At 41.2% G+C, this 14,483-nt stretch overlaps 1 protein-coding gene across 4 annotated transcripts in view; it reads right to left on the bottom strand.

Moving 5' to 3' along the window:
• KDM5A (lysine demethylase 5A) overlaps positions 1-14,483 on the bottom strand; it is a 98,095-nt gene that overhangs the window by 22,152 nt on the left and 61,460 nt on the right. Inside the window, exons 25-28 of one of the 4 annotated variants that reach the window (XM_029205264.1) lie at positions 12,015-12,174; positions 10,909-11,129; positions 8,623-9,030; positions 50-1,431 (exon numbers count right to left, since the gene is read on the bottom strand). In XM_029205264.1, coding sequence (XP_029061097.1) covers positions 1,225-1,431; positions 8,623-9,030; positions 10,909-11,129; positions 12,015-12,174 — 996 coding nt within the window. In that variant the 3' untranslated portion in view covers positions 50-1,224. Of the gene's footprint in view, positions 1-49; positions 1,432-1,818; positions 1,972-8,622; positions 9,031-10,908; positions 11,130-12,014; positions 12,175-14,483 lie in introns of those variants that run through there. The other 3 variants (XM_029205265.1, XM_029205266.1, XM_029205267.1) reach the window with 3 other exon arrangements.

Here is a 14,483-nt window from a genome sequence, read left to right as displayed (position 1 = left end):
TGTGTGTGTGTGTGTGTGTGTGTGTGTGTGTGTGTGTGTGTGTGTGTATTCATATATGTATATTAAAAAAGGAAAAATAATCTATTTATAGAACAGTCAGTAGTCAGAGACATTTAGAAAAAAGTAAAAACAAGTCCTTTTTTCTTTTTTTAAAAAATGGATTTACTAAACAACTTTGTCACCCAGAGGTACTCTAAGCCCACGTCCTCTGATGAAGCCACGTGCTGTGCGACAGCATCTACGGCGGGCCACGGTCAGAAACGGCCAGTCCTGGGAACCACAGCCAGCGGGGGCCGGGCTGCAAGGCAAGAGCTGTTATTTGCTGGTCTTGCTCGGGGCCATGCCCGAAGCCTCGTGGCACCTGGTGCACTTGTGAATGAAGGGTTCCCCGAAAAGCAGGCACCGCTGTGGCTCAGTAAAACATTCTGACTTGTCTTCTTTGCTACCGCAGAAGCCTGGATCCACGTACCTGCTCTTCTTTAAAATGCAGACCCAAGGCAGCAAGACTTCTCAAAGCCAAAAAAAGGCTCCTTGCCTTGAAATAAAATCTCTTCTTCCCAGAATCCAATCTAGTCAGACTTCTGAACTAGATGCCATCCTCCTCCTTAGGAAGATGAGGTGATCTGCCTCTCAACTGGGGTTTTCTTCTTGGTACAAACAAGCACATGGAGCTGAGGTCTACGGGCTGTGCCACTACCCATGGCCTCTAACAGGACTAACTTCAGCCCTGGCCCTCTCCTAGCTGGATGTGTAGGGCGTCAAATGCCAGGGCAGAGTGGAAGGAAACTGCTATTCTACTCCTCCCCCGCTGGCTTAACTAAGGAGATCCAAGGGATCAGCACCTCTGGGTGGTGCTGGCTGCAAACCTCTAACTAGTACCAACTGGCCAGAAGCCGCAGCCTACATGCCCTGCCGGCACACAAACGCATTAATGCCAACCAGCCACCCTAGCGCTCAAATGTCTGGCCTTAATGTGACAAGCAATCTCAGAGGAGACACGAACTGAAACACTGGCTGCTGGACCAAAGCAGACACCCTCGGCACAGAGGTGCTGACAGAGAACGCAGATCCCACGTCCATGCAAAGAGGAAGTCGGCTGGGAGGACTTGCTCAGAAGGCCATTCGTCTTTGGAAGCAACATTCTGAGTGGATGTAAACCACTCTACTGACTACGGTCTCTGTGTGGTCCGTTTTCCCCCATGTCCCAAGCTAACCCAGCACCTGCTAACTGGTCTCTTTAAGGTCCTCCACTGGTAGCTTGTAGCTCATTATGAAAGAAGGAGGTGCTGCTGGACCTGGGCTATCTGGCCCCTGCTTCTTTGCACAGTTTGTACAGATGTAATCTTCATTTTCAGCCATTTCTGGAGATACACCCACACAAACTTGGTGAAACCACTCATCACAGCCACCATCACACTGCACCCAGTCTACCTGTTGGAGACAAGATCAGGGAATGTTTAGGTTACATACACATTAAGCCTGGAATACAAGCAAACCAAAGAGCTTTCTTGGCTTAAATGATAGCAAATAATTGGGATGCCCAGAGATAGACAATGACTTCTTACGGGGTTATTTTTTAAAGAAAGACGCTGGGAAGTTGATACCCCCAAATTATTTTTTCCATAATATGTCCACAAAATTAGGCCTCTTAGGTACTCCATTACCTCATAAATACCTGGGGCTCCTAGTGCGGCAGAAACACGTTTGAGAAAATTTGACAAAAAAGGAACTTCTAATAGAGCAGCCAAGTAGTTTTAGCTAATATTAACAATTTCTAGGCTCTAAGACAATGCAAGTATCAATCAAGAAGAGTACAACAATGTGAAGGCAATCCTGTGTATTAGCTTTATTTCAAAGAGATAAGCCAAAGTACTAAGAGCATTAAATACCTTTTTAGAAAAGCAGTCACATAGGCCACTTTTTAAACTAATATTTTTTATTCTTCTCTTCTTCCGTTACAAATACAACTCCCTATAAAAAGTCAGCAAATATCAGAGGTCAAATCTTACAGATTAGCCAATTAAAACAGTCAAAGACACAGGTCAATAGATCACTCTGAGGTTTCAAATTAAAGTCTGGGTAACTGATGGGTCGGTGGCAGACGCCGGGCAAGCTCTGACCCTTCAGAGAACACTGTGATTACAGGAGGCTAGAAAAGGACTATTGTTTGGTGACTTTAAGCCCGGGGCACGTAGGTAACGGTGAGGTGATCTGGGGCTTTCCTATTTGGCAGCTGACTGGGGTAGTTTTTACAGCTATGCCACTGCGGATTAGAACCTTTAAGATCAAAGAGCTACTTGCCCTTCTCTCCCCAGTACAGAAGTTGATAACTTCACTAGCAACGAAGTCACTTACAACAATGAGCTTTGCCAGAAAACAGGGCAAAGTATGGAGTATGAAGGGATCAATTAAGTACTTCAGTACAGCTTATGAGAAAGAACAGAGGAAGGAGGTTTGGGCTATAGGGAAATGAGTCTCAGGAAAAGTGAGGAGTTTTCGAAATCTGTCCATATACTATAAAACTTATCAAAAGTGTGATACTCCTGGTTAGTAGTTTCCAGGTTTTTAGTAAAGGGTGGGAGAAATCATCTGTCAAAATAATCTTTTTGCTTTCGCCGTTCCTAGAGTTCTTTTGTAAAATTTGAGGCAAGTCATTTAATCTCCCTAAGGCCCCATTTCTCCATCTGTAAAATGGAGATCAAATCTTGCTCACAGGATTATTTAGAGGATCAGGTAAAATAATGTCTGGCAAGACACCTGGTCCCCAGCCTGGGACACTGAAGGCACTTTTTAAGATCACAGTCTCCTGGCTCTACTCACTGTCCTACCTTCCACAAAACATTCTGCACCTTCAAGTAACTGCCTGCAGCACTACCTGCGTCAGAATCACCTGCTGCGTCTGTTAAAAGTGTAGCTGAAACCCATCCCAAACCCACAGACTCAGAATATCTTGGGGGACAAACCAGAATCCTGCACTGTGACCAGCTCCCAGGTAATCTTAAATATTCTAAATTTGACCATCGCTGGCAGTACGTGGTCCCGCTTTCTGTAAGTTCGGAGTGACTTAATTACTTCCTGACATAAACTGTGGTTTTGTTCTGCAACTGTTTGTGTGATATTTAGCTTCTGAAGTCTGTGCAGTGAAGAAAACAACTGATCTAAATGTCCCTGCTGTGGCAAACTGTCCTGGAGACAGAAAAGGGAGACAATGACTCAAAAATACAGATGCTACCAGCAGGTGAAGATTTATAAAGTGCTAATCTGACAGCGGGTGAGCTCAGCCCAACTGTCCGGCTATTTGGAGCTGATCAGCGGAACTGGGAGACCTGTGCTTCTCTGGGCCGCCCAGCCTGGAGGTGCCAACCTGGTTATGACAACCCTGAGTCAACAGGTAACTACTCCTGCCTCCAGTTATCTAACCCAGTCCAGCCCCCACCGGGTAAGAGGGTTACCAATTCACCACTATTTGCTGCCGAGAAAAGCGGCCCCATGTCTTTTAGAATCTAATTGTGCACTACACGTCCTGGCTTCCGGTCTCCCAAAATCATATCTATTGCTGTCTTTCAAATAAGGAAGACAACATTTCCTTTTGTGATTTTGGCTAGAGGTCCATTCCTAAGCCCAGCTCTCCCACCATCCCAAAAAAGTATATAACTTTTCTTGAGATGCTATCCCAGCCTACCTGTTACACAACAATTTACCCTAATAATCTAGCAGGGAAAAAATAGCCCTCTTGGACTTCCCTGGTGGTGCAGTGGTTAAGAATCCGCCTGCCAATGCAGGGGACATGGGTTCAAGCCCTGGTCCGGGAAGATCCCACGTGCCGCGGAACAAATAAGCCCGTGCGCCACAACTACTGAGCCTGCGCTCTGGAGCCCGCAAGCCGCAGCTACTGAAGCCCATGCGCCGCAACTACTGAAGCCCGTGCGCCTAGTGCCCGTGCTCCATAACATGAGAAGCCACCGCAATGAGAAGCCCACACACCGCAACGAAGAGGAGCCCCCGCTCGCCACAACTAGAGAAAGCCCACACGCGGCAACGAAGATCCAACGCAGCCAAAACTGAATAAATAAATAAATAAAATTATTTTTTAAAAATAGCCCTCTTTACGAGTATCTTCCTATCATGTTCATCTACTTACAATCAAAATCCAGTTCTACTTTTGTCTGGAATGTCAACTGAATCTGCAGACTATGCAGTAGCCTGAACACTCAAGAACAAAGAATTTGGCTAACCGCATAGTAAGTTCTAATAGTCATTTCCCCTTTCAGTATTTCTGGGAGATATACTTATCAAATCAAAAAAAAGTAATTACTGAAAAGCTTCACAGCAACGAGCTGTTCAGATATTAACTGATAAGACATTTAACTATAGTAAAAATAGCTTACTGGGTTTGGATTGGGGGAAATGTGTGCTTAAATGAGAAATATAATGTTAGTTTGGCATTTCATGTTTTGCTATATGGTTTCATATTTACACGTAAGAAAAAATATTTGGCACATTACATTTTTGGTTCATTTCTTAGCGCATATTACTGCACTGGGAAAAAAGAAAGCCTCGTGATTTAGTGACAGTCTTAGTTACCCACCTGAGCTCTTTTTATTTTGGCATTCAATCTCTTTTGCACCGAAGTTTCTTGCAAAAGCCAGATTTCAAAATTAAAACAATTTAATCAAGTATGACATATGTTCACAATCCCTGTGTATGTTTTTCTGGTGATCTTAACAGTAAGTAACCAACCCTCCCAGTCTGCCTAAGATTAACAGGTTTCCCAAAACACAGGAATTGCGGTGCTAAAACCAGGAAAGTCGCAGGCAAGTTGGGACAGTTGGTTACCCTATCATAACATCACCAGTTTGTGTGTGTCTCTCATTCAGGTAATCCAACCTTTGATTACCTATGCCAAAAGGAGATATGAATGATAAAGCCACTGATAACGCAAACACTTTTGCTGAGACAACTCTCCACAAAAATCTTTTAAAATCAGAGCGGCTGGGACTTCCCTGGTGGTGCAGTGGTTAAGAATATCCACCTTCCAATGCAAGGGACACGGGTTCGAGTCCTGGTCCGGGAAGATCCCACATGCCGCGGAGCAACTAAGCCCTTGTACCACAACTACTGAGCCTGCGCTCTACAGCCCGTGAGCTACAACTACTAAGCCCATGCGCCACAACTACTGAAGCCTGCACACCTAGAGCCCATGAGCCACAACTACTGAGCCCACGCGCCACAACTACTGAAGCCCGCGCGCCTAGAGCCCACGAGCCACAACTACTGAGCCCATGCGCCACAACTACTGAGGCCTGCATGCCTAGAGCCCACACGCCACAACTACTGAAGCCCGTGCGCCTAGAGCCCACTCTCTGCAACGAGAAGCCACCGAAATGAGAAGCCCGTGCACCGCACGAAGAGCAGCCCCCGCTCGCCACAACTAGAGAAAGCCCGTGTGCAGCAACGAAGACCCAACGCAGCCAAAAATAAATAAATAAATAAATTTATTTATTTTTAAAAAAATCAGAGTGGCTAACAAATAGTAAAAGTGAGAGACAGAAGTTTATAAACATAGTTTCTCTTTATTTATCGTGCCAAACTTCTTAGGGAGGTAGTAATGGGTAAGGAAAAAGCCCATAGTAAGAAGGTTAAAAAAAAAAGTAAAGAGAAAAAAAATCTATTTTCATAAGTAAGATTAAATATTTATTTTAATGCAGAAAAAATGTTACTTAAATATTAGCTTGAAAGAATTTGCTCCTTCAAATTAACTCGTTTTACTCTTGGTACCAATAAGATTGAATGAAAGTGGCAAAATTCACGGAGAAAAAGATTCTGAACCTTAAAACTAATTTTTTGAAAACAGTTCTTCATTGTTATTTTTAAAATTAATTTCAACTTGAATTTGATAATGATGGAAGAGATAGTTTTGGGTTTTTTTAAACCTTTTACATTTTCTGATAATATTTTTCTTTTTTCTTTCTAAAACATCTTGAAATTGAAGCTAGGTACATTTAAGTAATCCTTCAAAGTTTTCTCAATCTGCACATTTTTTGGTAAAAATAATAGTAATTACTAGTTAGAATACATTTACCTAAATATAAATGAACCCAAGAAGTTGTGTGGGTTTTTTGCTACATGATATTTAAAGAACACAGACTTCCTTAAAAAACATTCTTTTCTTGTCATCCTTTTGTTCTGAAGATGCGTACCATGCATTAATTTGTTTTCCTTAGAGAAACACTATACTTCAAATTGAGAAAGTTGTAAAATTCTTTACCAAGTTTCTAAAGAAACACACCTTCCATTTAGTAAAACTGGTGTCAGAAACAGACTTGGAGAACCATAAAAATTGCAAAACAGAAATGACGGGCAAAATGTTCATAATCTGAAATAATTTGTTTAAAATTAAACACATTATAGAAATACATCATTCATATAAGTGTCTTTCATGTAGCTATTGACAGGTTAAGGCACACCTGCTCACCTGTGTATGTGTTCTGACAATTTTTGTACTAATCTTAAATTAATGTGTACAAATCTTTGTACGTTTTAAACAATAGACATTTTCTCTAAATATTCAGCTAAATCTACTTTTGCTCCATCAAAATGTAGATGATAACTTTCCAGATTTTTTTTTTCTTGGCCACGCCATGTGGCATGCAGGATCTTAGTTCCCCAACCAGGGATTGAACCCAGGGCCCCTGCAGTGGAAGCGCTGTGGAGTCCTAACCACTGGACTTCCAGGGGATTCCCCTTTCTAGATTTTTTTTTTTAAATACCTATTAATGTTAGGAGTAAATCCCAGGGTTCATCTAAAAATAATGATCACATCTTAACACCTAAGTTGCATTTTTGGTTAACTAGTGCTTTCACATACAGATGATCTCACCTTACTCCTTGACCACCCTGAGAGGAAGCAGGACATGTGTTACCAATTTTATGGCAGATGAGAAAAAAACTGCCTGTAGCGTTTATATGCTACAGGAAAAGAACAGGGATAGCAGATGAACTGAACTGTATTTTAAATGCTGAACAGAGGAGAGGCGAGAGGTTATTAAGTGAAAAGGAGAAAAAAAGAGAAAGGTTCATGATGGATATAAACACTGTAGGAAGGATGATAGGAAGGCTTGAAAAAGAAACATATCCTGTTGCCAGTCCTCCAACTGCCATACAATTAGTTAAAGGAGGAAGAAAAGGGAGAAGGTCCTGCCAACACTAAGCTGCTAATACTTCAGACCCAAGGAGAAACTGCTAACCTGTCATCAGCCTCTTTAATAAACAGATTCAGATGAGAATAAATTCAAATGAAAGATAAAAATAATATACGCACATATAATGCATCTACCAAAATGCTTTAAAATATTTATAATATAGAAAAATACTTACGAAACTAATAAAGCAGATACAAAAGTGGGCAGTATGACACGATATAAAACAAACTATACAGGAAAGTAATTGGAAGGGAACACACTAAAATATTTACAGCTGTGGTCCTCAGAAAGCTGGACTACGGGATGTAAATTTTACTGTATATTCATTTTCCAAAAGTGAGTAGAAAACCTTTAATAAGTATAATTTAAATACGTGTCATTTAGTTTTGCACTGTGTTTTTGTACTTGCATCTCAGTTACCGGAGGGGTGGGGATATTAGCGGAGAGGACCTGGTCTGGGAGCCAGGGTTCTACTTTCGGTTTTGCCACTAATGAGCTCTGTGACTTTGGTCACATCATTTACCTTCACTCAGTCCTGGCTTCCTCATTTGTGAAATGAAGAGGCTGGACAAGGTGACCTCTTCAAGCTCTAACAAGTATTTAACTGAGGAGGAAAGTAAGGGAATAGTGATGCAGCTGTGTTTATTCTGTTGATATATTCAAATTGAGGAGCTATTAAAATTCTAAACATCAAGTGGTGTATGGAGATAATAAAATTAAAACCATGAATTTACTAATAATCTTGATGGGAACACTATAATAGATAGCTTCAGCCATTTAATGAACTAGGATTTTTCATGAAGTCCATCCGTCTTTCTCAGAAGTTTATAACATCAATTATTACCTTAAGAAAGACCATCATATCCTTGCTAATATTTAAAATTCAGGGCTGACATTTCAAAAATAATACCTTTAAAGGTCTTTATTTTTTGCAAGAGATGTGAAAACAATCATATTCTATTTAGGAGAGTACACATAGGGCTGGGTGTGGGTAAGACACAGACCAAAAGGGAAGATTTAACCCCCTAGTTTTAGGTCTTCAGAACTGATCTCAATGCAATTTGCCACAGCTCTTAGGATACTGGCCCAGGACTTTTCGGGCCACTGTGGCTAACTGACAAGATGTCTAGTCCCCCGAGGCACCCTGCAGGGAAGGGACACAACTGCTCTGAGCCCTGCTGTGCCCACGCATGAGACACACCGCTCCTGGTACCTGCTCAGTCAGGACGATCACCACGTATACGATTTCTAAAACACAACATTTCTTCTACTAAGAGCCTCATAACTGAAAATGTTTCTAGAAACTGAATTAAACATGTGACGTCACAAGGCCAAACAGACCATCATTACCTCAAACCCAGGTGTGCCCGGCCGCTGCTCCACGTCCCCGCGCATACTTGGCGGGTACAGCTAGACTCACCTTGTCCTTGCAGGGCCTCTGGCAGTTCTGCGCGGCACACACAGCGTTCTCGTCGTCAGATTCCTCTGCTCCTGACCAGTCATATTTGGAGGGGATGTCCAGCACCTTCTTCTCTCTCTTCTTCTCCGAGCTCTCCTTCACAAGTTCAACTTTGGCTGCAGCAGCCTTCTCCTTCTTTTTCTTCCTCTCTTCTTCTTTTGCTAGTTTCTTGGCCAGTTTGTTCAGCTCCTTTGATTTTTCCACACTTAATTTTAATTTCTTCTTTTTAGGTTTATCCATTTTCTTTAGCTCCTTGGACTTCTGCTTTCCTTCGCCAAAAAGCTGTTCTTTTTCTAGCTTCCGTTTCCGTTTCTTCTCTGAAGAGTCCTTTCCTTTTATTTTTAATGGTTTCTCTTCCATGCTGTCATCCTTCATAAGTATAAAAATAGAAACAATTTTAAAGCAAGACATTTAAAAACTGGTTTATTCTCTTACATGAGGTATCAGGAATAGGCAATTTCACAGAGACAGGAAATAGGATATGAGTTACCAGGGCTGGGGGGAGGGAAATGGGATTTATTATTTAATGGTACAGAGTTTCTGTTAGGAATAATTTTAAAGTTCTGGAAATGGATACTGGTAATAGTTGTATAATATTATAAATGTAATTAAAACAACTGAATTGTATACTTAAAAACAGTTGAAATGATAAATTTTATGTTGTGTACATTATACCACAATAAATATTCTGAAGATATTTTAAGAAGGCAAATATAATATTCAAAGAAGATAACAGTAGAAAATAATGACAAGCCCTAAATAAAATATCTGACTTATTTTTAGCTTATCAGAGGGAAAAAAAAGGCAAAAAAAAGTGTCTGCATATATTAATATAGTCTGTAGCACCTCTACGTAACTGAGATGAAAACATACACAGAAAGCTAAATGTATACTAAATAATTATGTAATAACTCTTTGGGTCTCCATTTACCAGTACTAAAGTTCTTTATTAACTCAATAAATCCTTGGTGGTTAAGAAGTTATCAAAACTGTCAGCAGAACACAAAATTTTATCCATGATCTCATTACAAAGGGTATGTAGTGACTTTCACAAGAAAACAGTTGCTGTCACGAAGCAAAAACACTTGCCTTTTTTTCCTCAACTGTCTAATATTGTTGCTATTTATGTGCCAAGGTAGTAAACATTAAAGATTTTAATAGTAAAAGTGTGTCCAGTAACAGAAAGAACAAGGGGTAAGGTAGAAAAAGAAATATTGAAAAACATAAGCTTGATAATTACTTAAGAAATAACACTTGAGAATTTATTTTCCCACAGATTTGATACTGGAATATCTTTGACAGGAACCTCAGAATCTGCAGATTCGTAAAGAACACTGGGTCACAAGTGTCTTAAGTCTATCACATCTTGAATAAGATATTTAACTTCTCAACACTTTGTGTTTCCTTATATGTGAAATAAAGATCAGATGAGATAACGGATGTGAAGAAAATGCTCTGCGACTGGAAAATACTATCTAAGTCAGGCACCCTCAATCTGACTCCAAACCAAAGACAAACCACAGTGTACCAGGCGTATCCGTGTCAACTGCTGCTGACGGCGTACCTTCCGCCTCATGGAAACAGTCATGGAAAAGAATAATGAAAAGGATACTGGAGTCTAATGCCAGAGAGAGAACCCAGGTCTCTGTTTTTACTCCATGTGTGACCTCAGGCAAGTTTCTACGTCTCTGACCCTTACTTTCTTCACAGGTAGAATGAGTTAAATACTCGCCATGTCTATCCTTTCCCCCTCCCCCTCAGGACTATGGTGAGGATGAATGAGATCATGGATAGAACAACATGTATAAACTGTATAAATAAGAAACTGTGTGATTTATAATTGTATAAAAGTGTGTAAATTGTATAAATGTATGTGGACTCCCCCTCCCACCCAATCCACTTCTATTTAACCATTTCCTTGCTTCCTGTTTTCAACCACTATATTGCCCCCTGCCTAACTTTTGGGCCTTTCACCAGTGTGAGTCTGGGCTAAGGAAGTTGTTCTCAACTTGTGAATTACAGCACCTCCCTTTCTTTTTGGCAGAAATGGCCTTTTTAAAAACTGAATATTACATAAAATCTCAATAAAGAAAACCACAAAGCAGAACTACTTTGGCTTAATGAGAAAGTAGGACAATCAGAATACTACCCACCCAGCCACCCCTTGTGGCAATCTGTGGTACCTCCAAGGAACTTGGACACTCTAAGTGGTTTTAAAACCACTGTAAGTAAGCTTCAAATCCATACCTCCATGATATGCAGGAATCTGTCTTCAGAGGGTGGGTGTGTGGCCTGCAAAATCCGCCATATGTGTTGAGTCTCATCCAGAGACACCTCCAGGAGATCGCCAACCATCATAAGTTCTTCCAGCTGGGCTTTAGCTCCAGGCGATAACTCTAGCACCGGAGGCTCCAAACTACGGGGCACCAGAGGGCTCTTCCGAGGTTGTTTCCTTGGGGTGTTAGAACCTTTCCCCCAAAATATAAGACAAAATAATGAAAACTATTGAAAAACTGTAATGTTTTGAAAGTAAATATTTAGAAGAATGGTCCCTCCTCCTCCAACATTTAATTTAGAAGTTTGGGTTCACTGCATCAGTATGAAAGTGAAAATAAAATTTTTTAAAATACGGAACAGAAAGACCTAGAATTCTAATGACCACTCTAAAAAACTGGTTTAGAGTAAAAAAAAAAAAAACAGGTTCCTTATTGATTCTTTACCTTGTGACTGGAGGGGAAGGGAAATGGGAGAGAATCTCCTACCCCATGCTCTCTCCGTTTCAGAGAAGACCAAAAGACTAAGCATATAACTGCCCCATATGAATGATATCTACTTAACAAACAACAGTAATACGCTGTTCCATAAAACCCTGAGTTTTACTGTGACAAGAGAAACACTCTCCCTTTTCCAGAGGTGTGACCTAAAGCAGTCTGACTCATTTTCACTAGGGACAAAGAAAGTGAACATAATAGAGAAATTACTTACCAAGGGATGAAAAACTAACAAAGCTTTCCAAAACCAGAATGAATATTCTTAAAAAGCAGCAAGCTCCTCAACAACCGGTAATAAACAAATAGAGGATAAATAACTACCTATCACAGATTTGATAAAAATAAAATGGGACTAGAATGGGACCAGATGGCCTCTAAAGTCCTTCTAATTAGGATTCAATAATTCTATGGAAATTTTTAGGTTATGACCTAATGACAGAAAAATGCTAACAGAGACTGGCTTTTCCAAAGTTGCATTTTTTCAGGTTCTATCGCATTTCACTGCCAGGGTTTGTACTGAAAGAGAGATTCAGTATGGTTTCAGGCTTCTCTTCTCCATGCCGCTACCAAGGGCCGTAATACCTTGAGAACAGCTCTTAGAAGCAGACGAATAAGCATGCTCAGCACAGAAGGAGGGTGCCGTCCACATGTGCGTGACCACCTCCTCGGACTTGATGGGAATCTCTTCATCACAAAATAGGCTGGGCTCCAGACTGCTGGAGGATTTCACACTGGCTGTGTCCTGTAGAAGAAATGAAGCGGGTACGGAGAATTGGAAACAACTTATCCCGTGACAAGAATCTAAATACAGGCTTTCAGGTTAAAGTTTCTAATATAACACAGCATATATATATAAAAATAAATAAATAAAAGATCTTAAAATTAAATATATGGTATTTAGTAAGACAGAAAATGTCCATTGGGGAAAAAAACAGAAATCACCAGAGTTTCAAGCCAAAAGGGAAAGAGTAAAGCTCAAAAGTAATCCTCAGGGCTTCCCTGGTGGCACAGTGGTTGAGAGTCCGCCTGCCGATACAGGGGACACGGGTTCGTGCCCCGGTCTGGGAGGATCCCACATGCCGCGGAGCGGCTGGGCCCGTGAGCCGTGGCCGCTGGGCCTGCGAGTCCGGAGCCTGTGCTCCGCAGCGGGAGAGGCCACAACAGTGAGAGGCCCGCATACCGCAAAAAAAAAAAAAAAAAAAAGTAATCCTCAGAGATAATAAACCTACAAGAAAATTACGATTACGTAATCAACTTTCTACAGTCTACAACTCATAAAAACTCCTGTAGCCACAAGTTAAGGAACTTTGACCCTTTAAGAAAAATAAAATGGACTTAGGAGGGGAATAAAGGTTTAGATGTGACATCTTAAGGACACAAATTATTTAATCCTCTCTAAAGGTTTTCAAACCTAGATGCTTACCAACTGCTCTTAATATAATAAACAGCCTGATAGTATTCGAACTATACAATTGTGACAAGTCTAATTAGGGCTCAGACGATCCTCCCCTGTAGTTAGGGGAGAATAACCCACAAGTACAGCTTCAACGGTCACAGTGCAATCAGGGAGACAGAAATCACAAGAAGTTCAACAAGGAGAATTTAATAAAGTGAACTCGTTAAATGTACATTAAAGTCTTGAAAAGGCAAAACAGAAACACCAAAGTAACACTAAGACAACTGCAAGAAAAGAGTTGCCATCTCTAAGGGTTGAGGTAACAGAGAAAAGAAGTGGGGTTATTAGAACCAAGAAGCTCAGAGAAGGGGCCTGCAGAGTTGGGACCCAGACCTCTGAGGAGGAAGTGCTGGTTCTGCTATCCCTAATAGAACACAATGTGGCTGGCTTCTGGAGTGTGAAAAAAACATCAACTAGAAATTGGAACCAGTTGCCACTGCCAGGGTAAAAAAACAAAAACAAAAATTAAACAAAAGCCCCCCCCCAAAACGAAAAACAATTGTAGTTCAATGATGACAGGAATGGAGAATAAAACAGGGGAAGGATCAACTCCCTTCTCACTGCACAGGCCTTTTAATTTTCTCTAATGCCCTGTGCTGGCGGGGGGGGGGGGGGGGGGGGGGGGGGGGGGGGAAAGGAAAAAAATAGAGGAGGGGGGGGGGAAACACAGTCTGCGGGCCAAACCCCGCTGGCTGCCTTTTTTTTTGTTTGGAGCGTGAGCTAAGAATAGTTTTTACATTTTTAAAGAGTTGTTATTTAAAAAAAAAAAAAAAAAGGAAGGAGGAGAAGGTGTAACAGAGACCAAATATGGCTTGCAAAACCCAAAATATTTACTTTACATTATATACCTAGAGAATATTACTACATATAATGTATGCTAATATATACATATATTACTTTACAGAAAAAGTTTACCAAGCCCTGGTGTAGAGTCCCAGACCTAGCATCACCAAGCAGAGTATAAATGAGTAGCTTAGGAGACGAGAGACAACAGCTCAATGACTAATGCAACACCTGATTTTCTTTGTAGGGTGCATGAGAGGAAGGTCTATTGTTATCACGAGGCTATCCTTAATTAAACAGGATACTTAAAAGGTTTCATAAGAAGATTCTGGAAGACAGTGTCACTCACTGAGAATTCAGGAACAGCACAGTTCATGTAAGTCTTATTTCCTATTGAAGAATTTAAGTCTTAAAAGGCAACAGATAGGAGAGTACTTTAGTACTCGCCTACTGCAGTCCCCAGATGCGTCATCTCACTGACTGCAATGTTTTTTTTCTAACCTTGACTCTACTCATTTCGTTGTAACTCATGCAGGAAACTTTCTGTTAAGCTTCCAAACTAGGAAGGAAAGTGATCAGAAAATAATGATTGAGGATTTCCCTGGTGGTGCAGTGGTTAAGAATCCGTCTGCCAATGCAGGGGACACAGGTTTGAGCCCTGGTCCAGGAAGATCCCACATGCCACGGAGCAACTAAGCCCGTGCGCCACAAGTACTCAGCCTGCACTCCAAAGCCCGCGCCACAACTACCGAAGCCCGCGCACCTAGAGCCCGTGCTCCGCAACAAAGAGAAGCCACCACAATGCGAAGCCC

Source organism: Monodon monoceros, unplaced genomic scaffold (assembly GCF_005190385.1).
Source record: "Monodon monoceros isolate NGI ecotype Baffin Bay Population unplaced genomic scaffold, NGI_Narwhal_1 Super_Scaffold_6, whole genome shotgun sequence".
In the NCBI taxonomy this organism is placed as follows: Eukaryota; Metazoa; Chordata; class Mammalia; order Artiodactyla; family Monodontidae; genus Monodon; species Monodon monoceros.
The sequence above is the reverse complement of the archived record's forward strand: the minus strand, read 5'-3'. Positions and strand labels throughout refer to the sequence as shown.